General features: G+C 43.2%; 1 protein-coding gene across 3 annotated transcripts in view; it reads right to left on the minus strand.

Annotated features, from left to right (window-relative positions):
- ERC2 (ELKS/RAB6-interacting/CAST family member 2) overlaps nucleotides 1-21,282 on the minus strand; it is a 1,144,388-nt gene that overhangs the window by 164,752 nt on the left and 958,354 nt on the right. Inside the window, exon 20 of one of the 3 annotated variants that reach the window (XM_066245245.1) lies at nucleotides 10,457-10,522. The exons of the other annotated variants lie outside the window; for them this stretch is intronic. Within the exon in view, the coding sequence (XP_066101342.1) occupies nucleotides 10,496-10,522 (27 nt within the window). The 3' untranslated portion in view covers nucleotides 10,457-10,495. The remainder of the gene's footprint in view (nucleotides 1-10,456; nucleotides 10,523-21,282) is intronic. 3 annotated transcript variants of the gene reach the window in all.

The following is a 21,282-nucleotide window of genomic DNA, read 5'->3' on the forward strand; positions in this document are numbered from 1 at the left end:
TCCATCAATCAGAGATCAAGGTGCGCTGCAAGCAGGATGCCTCCAGGGTTCAGCAGGCTGCTGACTCCACCCCAGCTGGCTCAGGGCAGCCATACACATTGCTTCCCTGCTGACACCTGAGCACGGGACAAAGCAGCACCAAAGGGCTGCCAACAACAATGGCACTGGGGCAATGCTGGTTCTGCCCACCCCTCCCAGAGGGTTGTCCTGTGCCCACCCAGCCTGACAAGGCATCCCAACTGCCCGATGCAGAGCAGAAATCAAACTTATCCACAGATGTCAATGTGTCAACGTGGAAAGACAATCATGTGACATTAAGTAAATAACAATAATGGTCTTTAAAGGCTTAAGCCAACCCATAAGAGCCGTGGAAGCAGAATCTGAACTGGGTCTGTGTGACTCCAGAGCCTGGGGTCTCACCCACCACTCAGCAGCGAAGATTGCACAAAGCCAGATCCTGTCCGGGTCGAATACTGGTTTCCATGACAGCTCCGTAGAGGAGGAAAATGTGTTTTAAAGGGGCACTTTCTCTGAAGGAGGATTATAAGAAATGTTTTTTTCCCTGATTCCTCATTAAACTATGTTTTCTGCAGAGCACATTAAAGTGATGAAAGGGGAAGTCAAGCGGCAGCTGTAGGAATTCAGATTCCCAGTGAAAGGGGCCTTTGTGATTTTCATTTCAGAGCCTCATCCCGTGTTTACCCCTGAAGGGTACAGGTACGATGTATACAGAGGAGTCTGCAGCCACACATGGGTGTTTGCCTTTTCATTCTGGGTCTGATAGTTTCACTGAGAAATGATCTCTCAAAGAGATAACAACAACCTTTCTTCTACATCAGTCTAGAGGTTCTGTTTCTACAGTGTATTCTTCATATACACACACACTGAGTGTTAAGGAAATGCATGCAGATGGACAAAATTCTCAGCTCCCAAGCCCTGTGGCCATGGACACAGACATTAGAGGATGAGTCTAACTTATTAGGACACACAGTGGGGTCGCCAGGGAGCCAAGCTGACCGTCAGGCTGTAGAAAGCTTCTGGAGACTAAAAGAAACAATAGGCAGGGCTCCTCCTTAGGCAGATAGGCATCCTAGAGATGCTGTCACCATGGGAACAGCCCTGAGAGCTGGAAGGCAAGTGTGGTCCACAGCAGGATCTACAGAGGAGAGATGGAGAGGTGCTCAGAATGGCACTGGCAAGACGGAGTTCTCAGCTGTTATCCCTAGCATCTGCATTATAGTTTCTGGAAAACACAGCGAGAGGGCACATAGTCTCTGATGGGCATGTTCCTGGGAAAGGCACCTTGTGGCCACTCAAGCAAAATGGAGATTGTAGAACCTATTTCCTGAGATCATCTGGCAGCCGAGGAGTCTAGCAGACTTTCTGCAGAGATCATGGTACTCTGGAGAAGGCACAGATGGGATGGCCTGAGGAGAGAGTCAAGACACATCTGGGCTTGAGCAATGGCCTTTAGCCAATTGATGCCTCAATGGCAGGGAGGGCTGCGGCCATTCTTGTCAGTGGTGGCCATAAGTATGCACTCTTGTTTTGGATGTTGTCTGGTTTTTCTACTTTGTTGGGGTGATGCAGATGGTTGGACAGAGACAGAGCTCAGAGAGTTCCTCTCTCTGAAGTTTGTTAACATTTCCCATCAAAAGAACGGCTTCCCAAAGCATGCCTCTGAAGAAGGTCTACTCCTGGTCTACTGGTCCAGGAAGGAGAACTATGAGCCTTCTCGAATTCACATTTATGTCACCCAAGAGGACTCTTTTAGGTCCCCCCAGACAATGCTGGTCTGGCCATATGTTTGCATGCTGACTTATTAGGAGTTGTGGATCAACTTCTGACACTGGATGGTGTCCAGACATCACTAGGTGGTTGTGGTCTTTAAAAACCCTGCCATATTCCTGATACCATGGGGGGGGTCCTCTGGAAAATAGAGTGTGTAACATTGTGATGTTCCACGTGTAAAACACAGCTTACAGGCAGGGTTGTCACAAAGGGTGACGCCCGCCTTCCTGGTGCTGATTGCTATCAGCACTTGCTTCTCTCTGCTCTCACCAGTGGCTGGATTTCCCAAAGTCCACTCAGCTTAGTATTTTTCCTTTAGCATTCAGTTTTGCATACTCCTCCCACCCATTGATATCTGATTAATTCTCACCAGATGTGAGTGTCTGGACTTCTCCAAGGTTTGTTATTTTCCCTCAATGTTCCTAACCTTCTTTGGGCCATTTGAGTGATTTTTCTGACCTCTCGAGCATTTCCAGCACCTCCCAAATCAGTGTCATCTGCGACTTTCCTTCACATGTTCTTTTCTCCCCTTTACAGATCATTAATAAAGAGGTTAAACAGGACCAGACCAGCACCACACTCTAGAGCAAATGACAAAGGGGTGAGGGAGGCGGGGCTGCTCCCTGGGAGCCAGCCCTGGCACAGGAAGGAGGTAATGTAATGCAACAACACTCCGCTAGACTCCTCCCGCCTCTGGTCCACGTTCATTTATCATCACTGTTTGTTTATGAGTTCTCAGCCAGATTTCAGGTCCTGAGAGTGTGGTCCTAGCCAAGCCAACATACATTGCTTTGCCAGGTAACTCATACAAGCTCCAGAAGAAATCCACAAGAACTTATTTACTGCTCTTTATTCAGCTTAAAAGCTTCTCCCCCAGCACCAAGTCCATCATACTTGACAGCAGAGAGCGGCGGACTGAGATATTATTAATATTACTCTTTTCTCTCCTCCAATTCATGAGGTCACAACTGTTTATTAAATATTTGTTGGCTTTTCATGGTCCTTACTAGATTTTTCTTTCAGCCGAAAGAAACCCTCTGCTAGGAACACAGACTAGTCCATAGACTCCAGCCATCAAACCTTCCTTTCCTATCCCAAGTGTCATTGAAATCAAAGATAACTCAAGAGAGTGTGTTTTCAGAGAAAACATGCTTTAAGACCTCCTAGGAATTGTGTAGCTGGCTGATGCAGCTCTGGTCATAGGAATAAATTTCCTCTTGATTTTTGTCCCTTCTGTCTTTTCTCTCTCACCTGATCCCCCAAATTCACACTGCCCAGAGTTAGCAGCTACGTACTTCAGCTGCCATACACAGTCTGCTCTTCTGAGCCCAACAGTAACAACAATAACGACTGTCTATTGAGCCCCTCACCACACAGCAGGCACGGCGAGGCCTTGTAGTCACCTCATCTAATCCTCTCCAGGTCCCTGGGAAGTCTACACAACCTTCTACAAATAAGAAAATGGAGAAGTAAACTGGGAAGCACACTCATCCAAGGCCACCCAGTCAAACACTGCTGGAAGCAGGATTCAAACCCAGGCCCATCTGAAGCCAGAGACCACACTGTGAGCCAGCTTACCACAGTGTCATCAAGTCCCTCACAGGTAAGCGGTTCTTCACCTTTTCTGAGTCACTGGAGCCGACACATATCGCTGAAGATCACAGGTACTGTCTCTCTTTGGGGGCGTGCTCACATACCCACATCAAAGTCTGTTATCTATGTCAAGGGATTTTCAGACCTTTGGGAGTACACGGACACCAGCTAGGTACTGTGAGCCTTTGTACTACTCTAAGTTCAACCGTACTTTGTTTACTGCCTCAACTGTAGTACTAAGATGATGAAATTGTTTTGAATGGGTAGTACATTCAAGCTGTGGCTTTGAACAATAGCTTATAGGTCTGACTAGAAGATATACAGTGTGTCCGTAAAGTCATGGTGCACTTTTGACCGTCACAGGAAAGAAACAAAAGATGATAGAAATGTGAAATCTGCACCAAATAAAAGGAAAACTCTCCCAGTTTCATACCTATTCAGTGTAGTTCAATGTGGTCTCACGCACAGATATTTTTAGGGCTCCTTAGGTAGCTATCCCGTATAGCCTCTACAGACTCGTCACTGACTGATGACCTACCAGAACAGGGTTTCTCCACCAAACTGCTGGTTTCCTTCAACTGCTTATCCCATCGAGTAATGTTATTTCTATGTGGTGGCACTTCGTTATAAATGTGTCGATTTTCACGTTGCACTTTGGTCATGGATTCGAATTTAGTGAGCCACAGAACACACTGAACTTTCCTCTGTACCATCCACATCTCGAGTGGCATGGCCGTGGGCTGCTCCGCTGTATACACGGTGTTACATCATCATCTGCGCATGCGCACATGCTGCCACATCATCCTACAGAAACTGGGAGGGTTTCCCTTTTATTTGGTGCAGATTTCACATTTCTATCGTCTTTTGTTGCTTTCCTGTGACCGGTCAGAAGTGCACCATGACTTTACAGACACACTGTAAATACACAGACATCTTCCAGGGCAGCAGAGATGCCAAAAGGGGGGGGGGCAATGGGGGAAGAGACTAGAGCAAAGTTATCTCACTTTGTCCAGCAATTAATTCTCTCATCGGTGATTCTGAAACATCTCATGGCTACTTCTAGTTATTTCTCATCATAGCTTGTTGAAACAGATTATTGAAAGCCTCTTTTAAAGAAGATAACAGTTGACCCTTGAGAAACACAGGTGTGAACTGCAGAAGTCCATTTATGTGAGTCACAGTTGGGAGTCTGTGGATGCAGAGTGCTGACTGTATTTATTGTTCTACAGAGTCTCAGATTTTGGTGTCCACAGGGTGTTCTGGAACCAATCCTCACAGAGACCGAGGGATGATTGTAAAGTTTCTGGAGAGTGAAAAGTTGTGCCCAGATTTCTGTCTGTGTGCAGAGTCAGCTCCCCTAATCTCTTCCTTGCTCAAGGGTCCACAGGACACTGAGAATTTCAAGATGGGGAGTCATTCATTATAAGCAGCCAAAATTTTCCTGACAGAATTCTTGATTCCTAGGGAGTTCAGGGTATATAAGAGCCTTTTGCACTTTTCTTCTCTCTTTGGGTCCTTTTCAACCTTCTACACCTCAGGAACATGAGTTTCCTATAGACCATTATGCCCCACACAGTATTATAGGACTGCTAATTTTTCTGTGCAATCTTTGATATTCAAGTTCTCTCTTTTTCTCGGAGAACCAGAAAAGCTGCACATTCTTGAAGTTAGACTTCAGCTGTGCTATGAAATTGGCAGCTTACATGTCACTACAGTGAGAGGCCAGAGATCTTCCTGTTGGTATACAGGCAAACAGAAAAAAGGGCAAGTCAACAATGTGTCTCTCTCTTGGCCAGTCCAACTGGACTTGAGGGAAATCAGAACTCTGGATTCCTATGTGGTCCCACACCCTCCAACAATGGCCTGTTCCAGCTTTGACACCATAGTAAAAAACTGGAGGAATTCTCAATTTAGTCCTTTCTCTTACCTCCCCATCACATTCTACTGGCTTCACCTCTTAGTCTCATCTCCAGTTTACCTACCTGTCTGCATCACCCCCACCCCCAGGGATACCCTGGGACAGCACCACCAGTTTGCTCACAGATGGTGGAGCAGCCCCTACATCTACTCTTCCTGCATGACAACTCATTCTCTACAAAGTAGCCAGGGCTGTTCTACAACATACATCAATCTTATCGTGTCCCTGCTTAAATGTCAGTGATTTCAGCCCTAGCTGATTAGCTCAATGATAGAGCATTGGCCCAGAGTATGGAAGTCCCAGGTTCAATTCCCGGGCAGGGCACACAGGAGAAATGCCCATCTGCTCTCCACCTTTTCCCCTCTCACCTCTCTCTCTCTCTCTCTCACATTCTCCTTTCCTCCTGCAGCCATGGCTCAGTTAGAGCGAATTGGTCCCAGGCGCTGAGGATGACTCCATGGCTCCTGCCTCAGGCTCTAAAAAATGGCTCCAGTTGCAATGCAGCAAGGGCCTTGGATAGGCAAAACATCGCCCCCTAGTAAGCTTGCTGGGTGGATCCTGGTCAGGGCGCATACTAGAGTCTGTCTTTCTGCCTCCCTGCCTCTCAATGAATTAGAAAAAAAAAGCCAGTTAAAATATTTCTTAGGCTAAAACCCAAATTCTCCATCTTGGCCCACATGATTTGGCCCCTTCCCATTCCATCTTCATCTGTTGTCTTATTCTTTATGCAGAGTGTGGTCTTCAAGATCCTTCAGCCCATAAACCTGTTTCCCACTTCCAGCCTTGGGCACACATGCCTGGGACCACCTCCCACATGGTCCACATCCTGGTATAGATACTCTCTTCCTTTCAATTCTTGGCATAAAACTCATTTCCTTGGAGAGCTGCTCACCGAACATCCTATTGAAAGTAGATTCCTTTCGTTAATCTTGGTATCTTTGTTTCCCATCAAAGCAATGATCAAAATGTCTAAGGATTCCATTCATATTTTTTAATCCTATGTGATGTTTTTCTCAGCTATCTTGTAAGAATCATAGAGTAGCAACGACGTCTAACTTACTCATCATTTTCTCAGCATCTAACCAAGAATTTAACCATTTGATGAAAGAATGAATAAGTACAAATGATCAAATAATTGGCTAAATGAATAAAAGCCAATGGCACAAAGAAGAGATGCATCAGATTCTCAATCACAGGAGATACAAACTGAAGTATGTATCCCATAAAGCAGGGGTAAAAGAAAACCTCTACTTTGCAGAGAAACCAGGACTTGGTTTCTCTGAGAAGACTAAGGCCCAGAGCTCCTTCCACACTTCTTTCTAGCCACTGGATTCCTCTTGCGCCAGAATGAGCACAGGCCTTGTGTCTAGACCCTGCCTATTAAGGGAAAGCAAGGAAAGCATGAACTTTCAAGCCACAGTAAAATACACCTCCTTCCTCATTCTTCCTGAGGGAGGCACACAGGGAGGTTCCTGGGCTCTGAGCACTGCTTCTATGTGTAAAACCCCTTCCCAAAGCTAAGCGCTCTGACTCATGCTTGCCCTCTCTGTAACATGGTCCACGTGCTGGTGGCACAGAGCTATAATTTTCATTTTGAACAGGATGTATCTACTGGCATCACAGCCCCGTGCAAAACTTGTTAATGCCCACATCTGTATTTTTATGAATCGGGTCCGAAAAATTTGCATGTGTTTTCAATTGAAAAAGACTTATTCCTTTCTAGTGGTTTAAGAAATAGAAATGATCTTGTACTCTATGTCTGCTCAATTACGAGAGTTCACAGTAAAAGCTGGAACATTCAAATGTCAAAACTGATGTGGCACTCATTCTCGCAAGGTGACTTGATTTGGTCCCTCACTGCCCCGCTGCACTGAATCTTCACAAACCACAATGGCTCCCTGCGGGTCCAAGGGAAGCATCTCCATTTAATGTAAATGAAGAATTATTTGCTGATACAAATGACTGCTCGTCAAGTGGATTTTCCCAAAAGAAAATAATGGAGAATTATGTAGCCATTCCCTTGTATTTTGCAAAGCAAGATAGAAAACGCAGTAAGAGTTCCAGGAGCACATTTTCATAATCAAAAGTAGGGGTGAAAGGACTGTGTGTGAATATGCACATCAGAGACGCCCATGAGGGTGACAACAACAACACTCTGGAAATGTGGTCCCGTGGGCTCTCTGCAAGAGAATCGTGACAATAAGGCAGGCCAAAGCTAACTTCTAGCCTTGAGAAAAAGGAGTGGGGATGAGCCAGCAGGGAGAGGAACAGAGAGTTTGGAGGCAGGGGATATGGTGGATCTGAGCAGCACTGACAACGTAATATGTAGTGCCCAGTGAAAAATGAAACTGTGGGACTCCTTGTTAGAAATTATTAATAATTTCACAACAGGGACAGCAGAACTTTAAACCAAGAGTGGAGCCGTTCTAAGCTTGGGGTTCTGTGAATGTCACAGGCCACAGGCTGACAATGCTGGGCTGGGGTGTGAGGCTTGGCAGGGGGAAGATGGCTGGCTCTAGGGGCTGTCAAAACTCTTTGCAAAAGCAAACTTCCCCCAGTCTACTTTGCTCTCAGAAAACACCACCCTTGAATGATCACAGTGAGAGAAATAAACCGCGGCTCAGCTAGAATCCAGAAGTGGCAGAAAAGGGAGGAGTTGTCGGAGTTGTTACACCAATTCTAGTTCGTTGTCATTTTTGAGCGACTTTTCCTAAATTACGATTCATTTTAGCGCCAAAACACCAGATTCAAGCCAGAGCTGTCTGATACTATTATAAGCATGTTACTGATGCTTAGCAAAATAACTTCTTGTAATGTTTCTTTTATAAAGGCTGTAAATCAAAATATTCAAAACATTCAAATTTAGTGTGCCGCTATTATCCATCTTTAGTTATAAATTTAATGTCTCCTTAGGCCCCACAGATTGTAATATGACTCAAAACATGCAATGGCTGTTCAAAATCAGAAGGTTCCCAAGTATCTCATTATTTACGTCCCTCAGATATGGTTTTAAAAGCCTGGAGATATCTGAGTAAACTTGTTTAAAGGAGTCATAAAGGAAGATAAGTAGTTTTCCTCAGAAGCCTATAAAATTTATTATAACATATTAAAGTAGGATTATATTTTGACTAATTTTCAGAAGACGTTTGTTTTTTGGGGTGTGTGGTGTTTGGGGAAACTCGTGAGGAAATACAGGGGGAAGGTTATTCACACCTTTGTCTCCATTTGCCTTGAGCACAACAAGGGCTTCTACGGGCTTTGGCCCCAATCCACCCTGACGAGACAACAGCTTCCTATCTCAGGGGATGGCAGGGTGGATGTCGGGAATCCTATGAAAGAGCAATAAAAATCTTTATTATTCTGGAGGAGACACAGTGCAGCCCAGCAGCCTCATGTTTATGATGGCAGAAAACACAGCATCATAGAAAAGCCCCAAAGAGGACCCACACTTCTCATGACAGTCCCCAAACTCTTCGAAACTTCCTCTGCCTACACATATGTTGTGGGCAGATTTGATATGTTTGCCTTTTAACATTATAAAACCTTTTCTTCTCAATTAATATTGTTTTAGGCCCACTTATTCCTTTATTTGCTTTTCCAGGTGAGTAAATGTGATATTTCTCTTAAAATTTTTCCCTAGACACGAGATGTCTTTCAGACAGAACCTTAAGCCTTTTTCTGGTTTCCCCACCTCCTCATACCGACAAGCCACTTTGCGTGTGAAAGGCATTTCCAGTGTCCTTCTCCCTTCCCCCAGGAAAGGGAGAAGAGAGAAGATTCTCTGAGCTGACCAGGAAGAAGGTTCTACCAGCAGCAAATGGATCCAGGAGGTATTACATCTTTACTACATAGAAAGATTGTATTTGAAAATCAACTCCTGTGTAATCCCTGTAGGAGCAGAGGAGGCAATCTGATTTATGGGTGGGACCTAAAATAGGTTCAAACCAAGCAATGAAACATACCAATGACACTGTCACCCATCGACAAAACACACCAGTGATTCTTTTAAAATTCACCCCAAACCCCACTGCAATGAAATAGCAAGGCAAGACTCGAGGAAGGGCACACCTATTAAGTTACCCCAGAGAACTGCCTCCCTAATCACAGACTTGGTGACTGTGTCTAGCAATGTGACATTCATGTTTGTCCCAGAAAAAGAACTGCATGCTTAGTACTTTTTGACCATAAAGAATCACCATGTCACACAACCTCCCACATTCCTACCAGATACCATGAAACCATAGGTATATTCAACTCTAGGGAGCTGTGACTAGTTAAGCAGCCTGCAGTATCCTGGAGATATGTGATTCCCAGCAGCAAAAGTCACCAGAGTTCAATGTTCTATAAATAACTGTGGCAATTACATGCACCACTATTCTATTATAATGAAATAGGACAGAAATAAAGGGTAGGTGCTTAATAACTAAGAACTGACCTTTAAAAGAGCAAAATGTTCTAAAAAATGCAATGCATGAAATTTATAATGGAAAGCTTTGTGGAAACACAATTGTAAAAGAAGCAACAAATACAATGTCACTAATGAGGACAAGCCAATATTAATATTTCTATTCTAATTTATTCAAAGAGGTATAGTTACCCATTCACCATTACTATGCCTTGATCTTTGTGTATTCTTCATAACTGCCATGAAAGAGAGTACAAATCCATTAAATGGGCTTCTCAGAGATGACAGTTTCAGCCTCATAAAAGTATAGTTTTATTTTCCTTGTTCTTTGCCCAACATTTGACAGAACCAGAAGGATGTGTGAGTCACACCACTTTGGCATATCTGGCAAAAGCAAACAGTGTGCTGAAAACCATGACTGGAGAATTGTGACAATCTGAGTCTACAATCATGCCTTTAAACGTGTGTATAAATTCTAGCAAGGGCACAGTTTACATCTTAAATAACACAGAAACATTTGAATCGTGCTCAACCCAGCCCCAACAAGGCAGAGCAATAACGTGGTTTCAGGGTGATGGGGGTGGGGGTGTGGGTAGGAAGGAGAGAGCTCTTGGGGATGGTCACAGGACACAGAAGCAAACACAGGGCACAGTCACAAACATCAGTGAAGAACACAATTGATCACGCACACAATACAACACCAGAATGCAATCTTTTAAAGAAAAATGATATAAAAGATGGTTTCTCACCCCTCAAAACAAAACTGGAACTTTGGTTTACAGGCCCGGCTATGCCCATATGCCCTCCTCGTCATCCTGCGGCCAGCCCGGGGGAGAGGAGGGGAGCACCGGAATGAAAGAAGAGAAGGTTAGTTACACCGTGATGCACCAGAAAGGCACAATGATCTTCACTTTGTATTTTAATCTTAAAGTGCGAGAAAAAAAAATCCATAGTAATTTAAGTTCCACATCATAGACTTGTCAAATACATAAATGAGTTTTGTATCTATGGCAACCCACACACAAAAGCATTCCACCCACCCAGCTCTGATTCTGTGTCAAGAATGGATTAGAAGATTAAAATTAGTCTACATTAGCAGATGATTATTTTTTTGGAAAGCATGCAATCTGAATTGCATATGCCTAAGGAGTAGATTAAACCTTTTAAGTAAGCAGAGAAGTAATTATAGTAATCAAATACCCTTAATTTTTCTTAAGTTTAAAGTATCAATAAAGGCTGAAGAAGAATTTAGGTAAAAAAAAAAAAAGAGAGAAAGGTCTACTTGGGGGGAACAAACTTTTGTAGCATGCAATAATTCACACTAGTTATTTTACAAAGGCTTAAACATGCTGTGATCTGATTTGTCAGGTTCTGTTTTGCTCTGAGCATAAAAGGGGGTGTGCATGCCACGGAATGATTATAGATTTGTATGGAATGATTATACATTTGCAATCAAATAAGTTTCAAAGAAAAGAGAGTACACTTTCAATTCAGTAGAATGCTTATAGAAAGGAAATTTTGTTTAACTTAAAATTGTATTCCACTGTTGATCAACTGAAATTTATTTGGTCTGAATTCTTGTTGTTGAAAACATTTCCAGAATGGATCTGGCCACTTTCCTCATGTAGTAAAATGGCAGGTAGGGAGGAAAATTCAATTTTTTAATACAGAAGTATATTCAAAATAGCAGCACCGTCACAAGGTCCTATTTTGAACCAGAATTCTCACTTGTTTACTGAAGAAGAGACAAAGTGGGGAAGGCTAAGTCGCTCATCTCCTGGTCTCACACTTAATCGGGGAGCTGTGTCTTTTAATAAATCTCTGATGAAACTAGGTTTTGCCATGACATGCTTCTTTGTTTTAAAAACCAGGACTAGAAAAAAAACAACTTGGAACAGTTTCTCACTATTTGGATTCTCATTGCTTAAGCTATTACAATGTTAGGTTGAATCATATGAAAATGCCTATATTTGACCATTTTTGATACAGAAAAACAGCAGTTTTATACAGTTCAATCTAGCCATGCCAATAGACAAAGGTCATTTTTATCTATTCAAAGATTTAGATCTGTGTCCTTCAACTGAATTTTCACATAATTTGTTTCCTTTAGATTTCTTCATATTTTATACATTTAAAAATATTATTTTGAGAAGAGATTCAGAGAGTTAGCCAGACTACCAAAATGATCTATGGACTATAAAGGGTCAAGAATCCCAAATGATATGAGTCAGTCAAGAGATGTGCACATAGTCTGAACTATACAACCCGCTATGGATTTGCAATAAACAGTTTAGACAGGAATATTATGGCAAAATAAAAAAAAAAATGTACAATTGATCATTTTGGCTGGGTTTTCTCATGTAAAACTTACCTGTATTTATTTGTCACTGTACAGTCTCCTGACAAAACCAAACCAACCAAACCAAACAAAAAGCAAATAATCAGACAGAAAAATCCCAAAAACAAACATACAAACAAATAAAAAACCCTTCTCTTTTCCTTAAATAACTTGAGAAACATGTATTTTTACATCTATTAAACTTCCTTTTAGTTCCTGAAAAAAAGCAAAGCTAATGTCCCTTTTTATGCTACTGCTAATAGAGAAGGAAAAGTCTACAGCACGGAGCCCTGCACATCCACAAATGGGTTTCCAGGGGCCTAGCAACCCCTTGAATTTCAATGCAGAACTTCATGGGTATGTGTGTAAGTTTATTTCTCTGGATGGAGACTTGTGTCATGAGGTTCTTGACCCCTAGAGTTACAGCTACAGGAAAAAAGTCCAAGCACTGAGAGATGCTATGATTTGCCAAAGTCATAAAACAAAACCCTACTGTCCCTAAAATGCAGCCTATAGCCTCTTCTGACAGTTTCTGAAAGACTACAAAATCACTTCCTTGCAGAACAGTTTATTTCATTTTGTATTTAAAACTCATATGTACATTCAGTTTATTTCAAATCCATTCATATTAGGTTTTCAATTTAAAAAAGAAAAAAAAAGAAGAAAAGGGGAAAGCCACCTCCCCCAGAATCAACCACTATTTTCTTAACAGTGAAGTGTGGTCTAATGCAAATCACTTTTAGCAAATTAAATACATTAAAATGTGGTAATTAATTATGATTGAATGAGACAGGAGTTGTAGCTTGAAAATATACACTGCCAATATCACTACTGTGCCTCGTCCACCATAGGAATAAAAAGGAGCTCCCAGATGTCGAGGGTTATTAAAAACCAGATGTGGAGATCGACGTCTTGTATGTTGGTGAATAAAGTAAAGAAATATGACAGTCCAATATAAACTCTGCTAACAGTTAACATGGCGAAAATGTGGATAAATTCCTTTCGTGAACTTGTAATATTATGCATTTTTTTCAAGTTTTTTGTTTCTGAAGTTTAAAGTTTTTAAAAGAAAATAGAAAGGGAAGTGGTGGCCATTTCTGCTCTCTATAATCTTCAAAGCTTGAACATGAATTGACCCTAATCACCAAGTGATCTGGGTCAGAGTGAGTGTCTGCTTGGGGAATAAAAAACAAAAAGGCAGGAGCTAATCAGAGAGGGAGTTCCAAGGGTTTCCAAACGCTCGCAGCTGTTTGACTCCCACACTGCCGGCATCTCTGGATGTACATATCATTTCAGCAATCTTACTGTGCAGAAATGTAAATTTGGGGGACCCCAAAAAGAAACAAATAGATATCATTTGATCACTAACTTTATGGCCACGCTATTTAGAAATACTCGGAGCTTTCAAGTGTATCTATCAGGCCAGGGAGAGTCTGTTTCCAAATCAGCTCAGCACTGGCTTTTCTGGCTCTGACTGTTGTCTGGTCCCTTGTGTGTCCTTTGTGAGTGACAGCTATGCCAGAAGTTGCCAAAATGTCCGGATGGGAAAAAAGCTTCCAGGCCATCAGTCATCCAACTGCATTTGTCCACAGCATCTGGGGATGGTGACATCCAAGGGGAGTTGAAGCCCAGAGGTCAGTGACCACAAAACACAGCAAGTTTTGAACAGAGACAAAGCTTAACTATCAACTAACCTCAGGATACACCTGTGGCTCTAGAGAAGATATGCGGCTTAGACCAAAGTAATCCCTCTTGGCATAGCCAGCTGAAGGCTGGGCCAGAGCTGGGAAAGGCAGATGCATGTTTAAGGAAAATAGTGGGCGTGAGCCTACAAAACAGGGGTGCTGAACCTATTCAGGGCACTAGTAAGCTTTCTCTCAGGGTCAACTTCAAACCTTCCCTGTGAAGACCTCCCATGCATGTCTTCTACCTCTCCTGCCTCCTGGAATGCTGAGCCCTTGGATGTATGTCTTTGTTCAGGTGCTAAGGTCAAGAATAGCCATAAACTCTTACAGGATTTGTGTTTATAACAGCCCTGTGGCCTCATTTGCAAACAATTTCCTCCAAATAATAGGAAAGTCTTATCTGGGTTCAAATACCAAGTTGGTGCTTTGTTTAAATATAAATGTTAGCTTATTTCTGACACCTAGAAAGCACCTGCTCCTGTGGGGGGCAGTGTGACCGTTTTCTGTGCTTCCTCGTTGAGTTTCACCACAGCTCCGTGACACAGGTGTCAGCAAGTTCTCTGCGCCGATGTGGAAAGAAAGGTTCAGGGAGAAAGTTCAGGACACCTGGTCAGGAACTGTGCAACCAGGATCAAATCCTAGTCGGACCACAGAGGTTTGCCTTTCTGATAAGGGAGCTGTGTGGCCACAGAGAGAAGAGCCCATTGGACCTTAGAAGGCTTTCTTGGTTCTGCTGAGCTCAGCCCTGAAGCATGTCAAATTTTGCATGTCTCTTTCCAAGTTGATGAAGGTTCTTGGCTGGTGTTGGATGGTACAACTTCAGCTGGGTTCCTCTGGCTCTTGGAAGAAAGAGAAGCTCACATGCAAGAACATGTATGTCCGTTAAATGGGCAAATCTCAACATTCCTGAAGAACAGGCAGCCACTTCCGCCCTTCACACTGCCCATCAGGGTCTCAGATCTGGAACTTCACAAACATTTCCAAATGAGTAAGGATATCCGTAAGGCTAGGTTCTTGCTTTCTGTAGGACCCAACTCCTTTGTGAGGGAACACTGCCTGCATTCCAGAATTCCTGAGCATTGCCAAGATTGTTTCTTTGTCTCTCCACAGATGGCTCCTTCCCCGGTGTCACTGCACCAGCCACATCCCTGGCACAGCCTTCTAACCCCGGTTGGTGAGAGCTGAACGTCCCTGGGAGCGGGGACACGATGGGAGCCACCCACCTGTTAGGACGCTGGCGAGGCTCTCAAGTGGAGGCGGAGACTGGAAGCCTGCACAGCCCAGGCCAATTCTTCTCAGCAAGTTCACCCCCCAAGGTCACCCTGAGTGGGGGCAGCCGTCTGAGTCCCTTTGGCCAAGCCGTTGAAAGTATTACAGAGGCTTGCGAGCCTTTCTCTTTCACTTCTAAAATGGAGCATATTTAGGTGTTTTTTCAATGTTTTGGAACCATCATTGTGGGGTGACTTATAGAAACTAGTTTTCTATTTCCTTCAAGCAAAGTAATTCTGACAAACCCAGTGTTTGGTACATGGTGCCAGCTCCCTCAGCTGAAGATGGAAATGCTGGAAAGCTCTACGTTGGCCCACAATATTGTTTCAGAGCCCAAAGTCAACATCTGCTCGAAGCAGGGCCATTGCCAGATAGCCGTAAAAAAGGGCAGTGGTGGAGACAGGCTTCATTTTCACTCCTTCGTCTATCAGTCATTAACGCTTGGCTTTGCTAAACATAGTGAAAATTGTGTTTTTAACATGAAATTGGTTCTGCCATTTCCTGGCTAGTGGGCAAGCAAAACCTGTGGCCCGTTGACTCTCTTATTTCTTCAATTACCTCAAAAAGAATATGGGATCACATCCTGACCTTGACACTTCAGAAGGTCCCCGTGTGAATTAAACTGGAGAGTGCAAATTAAAGCACTTTGTAGGCCTTACAAGTATATACAAATAAAACTGGACACAGCACCCCTGCTGGTAGCATTTGATAGTTTATTACTATTAAAACAAAATATTTGACTTTGCACTAAGGCCAAAGGCAAAAGGGTGTGTGTGAAAAGAATTTGATATTGTATAAAACCATCCTTAGACATTTTAGCATCTCTGGGTTGTTCAAAGCTAGACTTCATTCAGATCATTCATATTTAGAAGGTGAAACAATTTTTTTTAGAATGCTATTGTCTTGCAAGTAAAGTAGTTTTCCAAATTTGTGTTTGTACAGTGTATGTTTCAAGGCTGTTTCCAATTCTCTTTCCTCTGCGGCTCCCTTATCTTCGGAGTGCGGCAAGTGCTCCGGGTATGTAAGTCAAACATGGTCCTTATTACATCAGTTCCAGAAACAGAGACAATAGAAAATGGTTTTCTCTGCTTTGAGACATCTCAGGGTTGGCCACCTCCTTTCAATGGGGGAGCTAAAGTGCTGCCTGGTAGACAAATATGTCTGGCTTAAAGCAGCAAGCTGAAAAGGAATCAACCCTCGGATGCTGCTACAATGAGTTACATCGACAAACTAGGGAGTGCAGGTTGTGTCTACAAACCCATTGACTCAAAAGATACGGCAACAAATCTCTTAATGAAACCCTAATACTGCAAACAAGGTTTAAAGGTTTAAAACTAAGAGGAATAAGTTAATAGGGACGGGGGGGGGGGGGGGCCTTTGCCCAAAATAGAGTAAGACTGAAATTTTCAAAAGGCTCAAGTCGCCTTTAAGGAAAAATCCTTTTGTAACAGGAGGATTGTGATGTATTAAGCAGCTCTGCCTTTTCCTTATCTGTGACGATCCTACCTGGCAGGGTTTATCAATCGTGCCCTCCTGTGCTTACATGTAAAGAATTAACATCACACCCAGATGAAAGAGCTTTGGCAATAACCTGCTCATCTGCAAAGCCAGCTTCCCCAGGGTTGTGTCACCCCCACCTCCCATACTCTTCTGGGGCCAGTAATGGCTGGGTGAGCATGTAACCACCATAGAGGAAGGAGCATTAACTACCTCCCACAACCACGCTGACATTTTCCCTCACTTCCTTCTTCACCTGTGGCCTCACAGAGAGCCAGGGCAGGGTGGTTTCAGGGTTCCTGCTCTTAAACAGAACAAAATAAACTGCCACCTTTATTTCCTGAGGGTGAAAAATCACATATACCTTTCTGGCTCGTGTTGTAGTAGCTCTTGGGATTTTTAGCAGTATTTCAGGGATAAAGAAAAAAGTGACATCTGAGTTATCTTTCTATTTCAAGTACTTTAAAAAGCTTTCCAATCAATCTATGATAAAAGAAGTATCAAAAAAAAAAGGCAAGTAATCAAAACAACAACAAAAAAGAACTTGGGACAATGTGTGGTGATGGATGTTAACTAAACTTATTCTGGTAATTGTTTCCCAATATCTCCATACATCGCATCATTACGTTGTATAACTAAAATCAATATAATTTTATCTCAATTTTGAAAGATTAATTATTTTTTATAAAAGAAAGAAAACAGGCAGGTGGCTCACAAGATTTATTTCAAAATGTGCCCCAGGATATCTTTGGCTTTGATTCTGACAGGACTGGCCCAGGAGTGGGCAAGGTGGACATCTCTGAACTCTCCTCCCGTCCAGTAAACATCGCCCAACAAGAGGACTCTGAGGGTGTTTGCCTCTGAAGGCTCCATCTGCACATGAAGCTAGAACCCAAGGTTTCCCCTGAGGTGTGGGTCAGGAAATTAGATTTGCAATGCAAGAAAACTCCACTGTCTCTGTTGTCTCTTTTTCAGGCAAGCTTCAGACACACTAGCTCAGATAGGAAACTGATATTAAAAGCCTAACATGTAATTCTTCTTATTGGGTTACTGCCATAAGGAGCTAAAATTTTCTGTTTTTTCAGTTGTTCTATAATGATACTTTAGTAAACTCTGATATGTGTTAAGTTTTCTTTTATGTAAGAAACATGAAAATGTATTTATACACACACACATATGTATATATAACATATATTCAAACATGCACTCAGGGGAAGTTAGGGAGAGAAATTTCTAGTTAAACATGATTTTGAGAAATTCTTCCATATGTGGAAAAGTCCTCAGTTCATCTGACATATAGCGATACATACATATATACACTCAGGACACTATGTATACATTTATCCCACATTCATTTAACCTCAAAACATAAAATAAATTTTTCCCCCCCTCTCTAAGCAAAAGCTAGGAATAACAACTCTATATACAGAATCCGTCTTCTGGGGGCACTGGAGCAAGTTAAACCCCTCGTCTGTTTGTTGGAACTCAAGGGGCTGCACTTTGGCTAATCTGCTGGCGAGAGTGCACGGAAGGCAGGGTATCAATCACAGAGCCCCGTCCAGCATTTCACAGAGGGGCCGGCTGAGTACAGAACCCAAGTGAGAAGTGACAGGGCCTGCGAAGGGCTGCTGTGACCCCTTCATGTTCACGGTGGTCAAACAGACTCCATGAACTCCTTGTTGACCAGACATAAAATGCAGGCTCCCAAGAGGAGAACGAGAAAAGCAGGGAGGTGGTTCAACACACAGGTCTGGGGCCAAAGATATATGTGGCTTGCAAATATTGTCACCTGCCTCCAGCTACCATCTCAAAGGGGACCTGTTGACAAGGATGGCTGGAAGTCCCCCTCTTATAAGAATGCACTGCAGGACACTGACAATTTTACCTGAGAGCAGGTACCCAAGGCTCAGATGAGTGCAATGTGGTCAGAGGTGGCAGGGGCAGAGGGTAAGAACCCTGTGCATATTTGCTGAGCTAACTCTAACGTATGGCTCCTTCGCTGGTAGGGAGAGGGGACACGGCTCAGAACCAAGGTAGCAAGGGATGCAGCCTCTTTGAAGCAGAGCACAGGTACAGTCTGTGTGAGTGGGGTCATTGGGATCATGTTACTCTATCTCAGATACAGTCTGTGGATTTGCCCCATGCTCTCTAGCTTGAAAAGAGGGCTAAATCTAGGTCTGTGTGCTGTAGTGACCAGGTAATTTGATAGCATAGGGCAAAATGACATGTATCCCAAGCAGAATTCTATGGGAATTTTCAACAGAAAATGAATGTGGATGTTTAGGATTCTAAAAGATATCCAGTGGTACAAACTCACTTCTCAGCTGAAAACCAACAAGTGCTGGGACCACACAGTAACTGGGAGCAGCAGACAAAGGACCCAAGACCACTATTTACAGCTACAGCCAGATTCTGGAACTGCCAAGTAGAATGGGTAATGTTTATGACTAGTCAGTCAATTTCCTGGGAATAAAATAGCAGCATGGACATTCTAAAGTTAAGGAAGCAAAATGGAAAACTCAGTTCTGCCATAGGTAGGTCATCATCTGAAAGTAGTCCCAGAGCCCTGGCTGATCTGATGGGGACCCCAGTCGATTGAAGCCTCCGTCACTTTGCTCTGGAGGGCTGGCTTGTTCCAGGCCCTTGTGTGTGCAGGAGCTCAAGGCTGAGTGACCGAAGGAATGTGGGTCCTGGCCATCCACCGCCGAGTGACCCGGAGTGTTCCCCTCCCTCCTGTGCATGCTCGCCACTCCCCGGGGAGAGTTGCAAGCAGCCACGTGTGGTTTGATTCAAGGACAATAGCAATGGGGAAGAATAAAGGGGGAGAGGTGAAATGGGTGAGTGAGGGGAAATGAAAGGAATGAAGTCACAAAACTGAAGAATGGAAATAAAGAAAATGAAAGCTGAGGCAAATGGAAAGAGAACTAAGGAGGTAACATTTTTAATTCCACTTTGAAAAAAATCAAAATAGGGTAAAATTTACTACAATTTAATGGGAAAGAGAAAAAAAAGTACAGTTGTGTTAGAAAAAAACTTGGTATCATACCCATGCAATCATATGCAACACATTTGGTTGGACCAATACATCCACACTAACATCCAAAGAGTCTGGCCACCAAGGTACAGCCTTCAGAGACTCAGGCCTTCTTGCTCGGCCTGCTGATTTTTAGCGGTGCGACTCTGGGTAATTGGCAACCTCTCTGAGCTCCAGGCTCTTTATCTGGGGATCTTGCTCTGTACCATGGAGATACTTCCATCTGTCCTCCCTAGTTCCCAGACCTCTGTGCCATGGAAACAATTCATTCAGTAGACATTTACAGAGTGCCTGCTGAGACCAGACAGGTGTGAATGTGCTTTGCAACATGAAACAGAGAGTATGAATAACGTATAAAATTCAACCACATTTTTCCATTATCAATTTAATAAATACTGTGCCTCCGTGCTCCTGGGCTCTGTGGCTCTTCATTAGAAGCAGGCTTTCTATAAGTAAAATGCAAAATTTAACTTTTAAAATGAGATTTAAAAGTCTTCAAGGTAGTGAAAATGTCTTGAGCTTCCGAACTCCTGGGAGGGAGCCTTTCCACTTAAAGGAGGGAGGAAGAGGAGAGGTGAGCTCTGGGCTTGTGAAGTAGCTGCATATCGTTTAGGTTCTTTGCCATTTAGGCCCCTACACATTAGAATCAGAGTGGCAGATGCTTAACAAATAGAAGTGAATTTCTCTCTCTCACACACACACACACAATACATACTATACACACATACATACACACATACACACATACATACATACACACATACATACATACATACATAACAAAAACAAAAAACAACAGTGAGATCCAGGCCCTTAAAGGCCCGATGCCCAACCCAAAAGCCAGGCACATACATGTGAGTCCTGGATCCTAGAGGACAGCTTGAACAGGGCCTGTCAGCTTGGCTGAGTGTGGAGCTCACTCCGACAGTGTGCTTTTCCTATCCGTGGGCTTAGTTCACACCTGGGAGCCACTAGAAGGAATTAATAAAACATGACTTTTTTCTGAAACAATAAAAATCATATGATGCCTGGAAAAAGGCAAGTAAGAGACCGGACATCATAGATAAGGCGAGGAGAGACACCGCTTAGAGAAGGCAACAGGTGACACTGGCGACAGCAGGGAGAGGGCGTTCAGGAAAAGTCGAGTTTCCACTTAGGTTTTCGAATATCAGTCTTGGGAACTCCACTAAAAATAAGATCACTACATGTCTCCAGCACGTGCCTTTATTCTTGGGTCTTTCTTAGTTCTCAAAGCTCACCAGCACCTTGTAACATGGGGAATGTTTGTTCTTGGCCCTTGTGCCCACTTTTTGGTTTGAAGGATTCTCTAAAGGCGTTACTGGGATTTGTCTGAATGTTTTAGTTGGACATATTCAAAGGCTATGGCCCTCCTGGAGGTCACAGGGCACTGGCTGTTAACTGCTCCTTTCTTGGCTACTGGACTGCCCCTCCCCCACTTCTCTTACTTGTTTTCCAAATCCACCCTTCCCCTCATCACACTCATTTTCAATCCCTGAGGGGCTACATATTTATGATTAATTATCCTTGCTTTCCTGGGTCCTCATCCTTCTAATGGCTCCCTTAGTTCAGCTATATTGGGTTTTGGGTGGAGTAACACATTTTCCTATATTAAAAGGTATCCCCAAAAAATCAATGAAAGGGACACTCTTATTTTCTTCTATGCAAAGCATAGGGGAAACAGCTTCAAAACTCCACCATAAAATGAACAATGCTGCTAGAAACAAGGTCAGC

Source organism: Saccopteryx bilineata, chromosome 10 (genome assembly GCF_036850765.1).
Source record: "Saccopteryx bilineata isolate mSacBil1 chromosome 10, mSacBil1_pri_phased_curated, whole genome shotgun sequence".
Lineage (NCBI taxonomy): Eukaryota > Metazoa > Chordata > Mammalia > Chiroptera > Emballonuridae > Saccopteryx > Saccopteryx bilineata.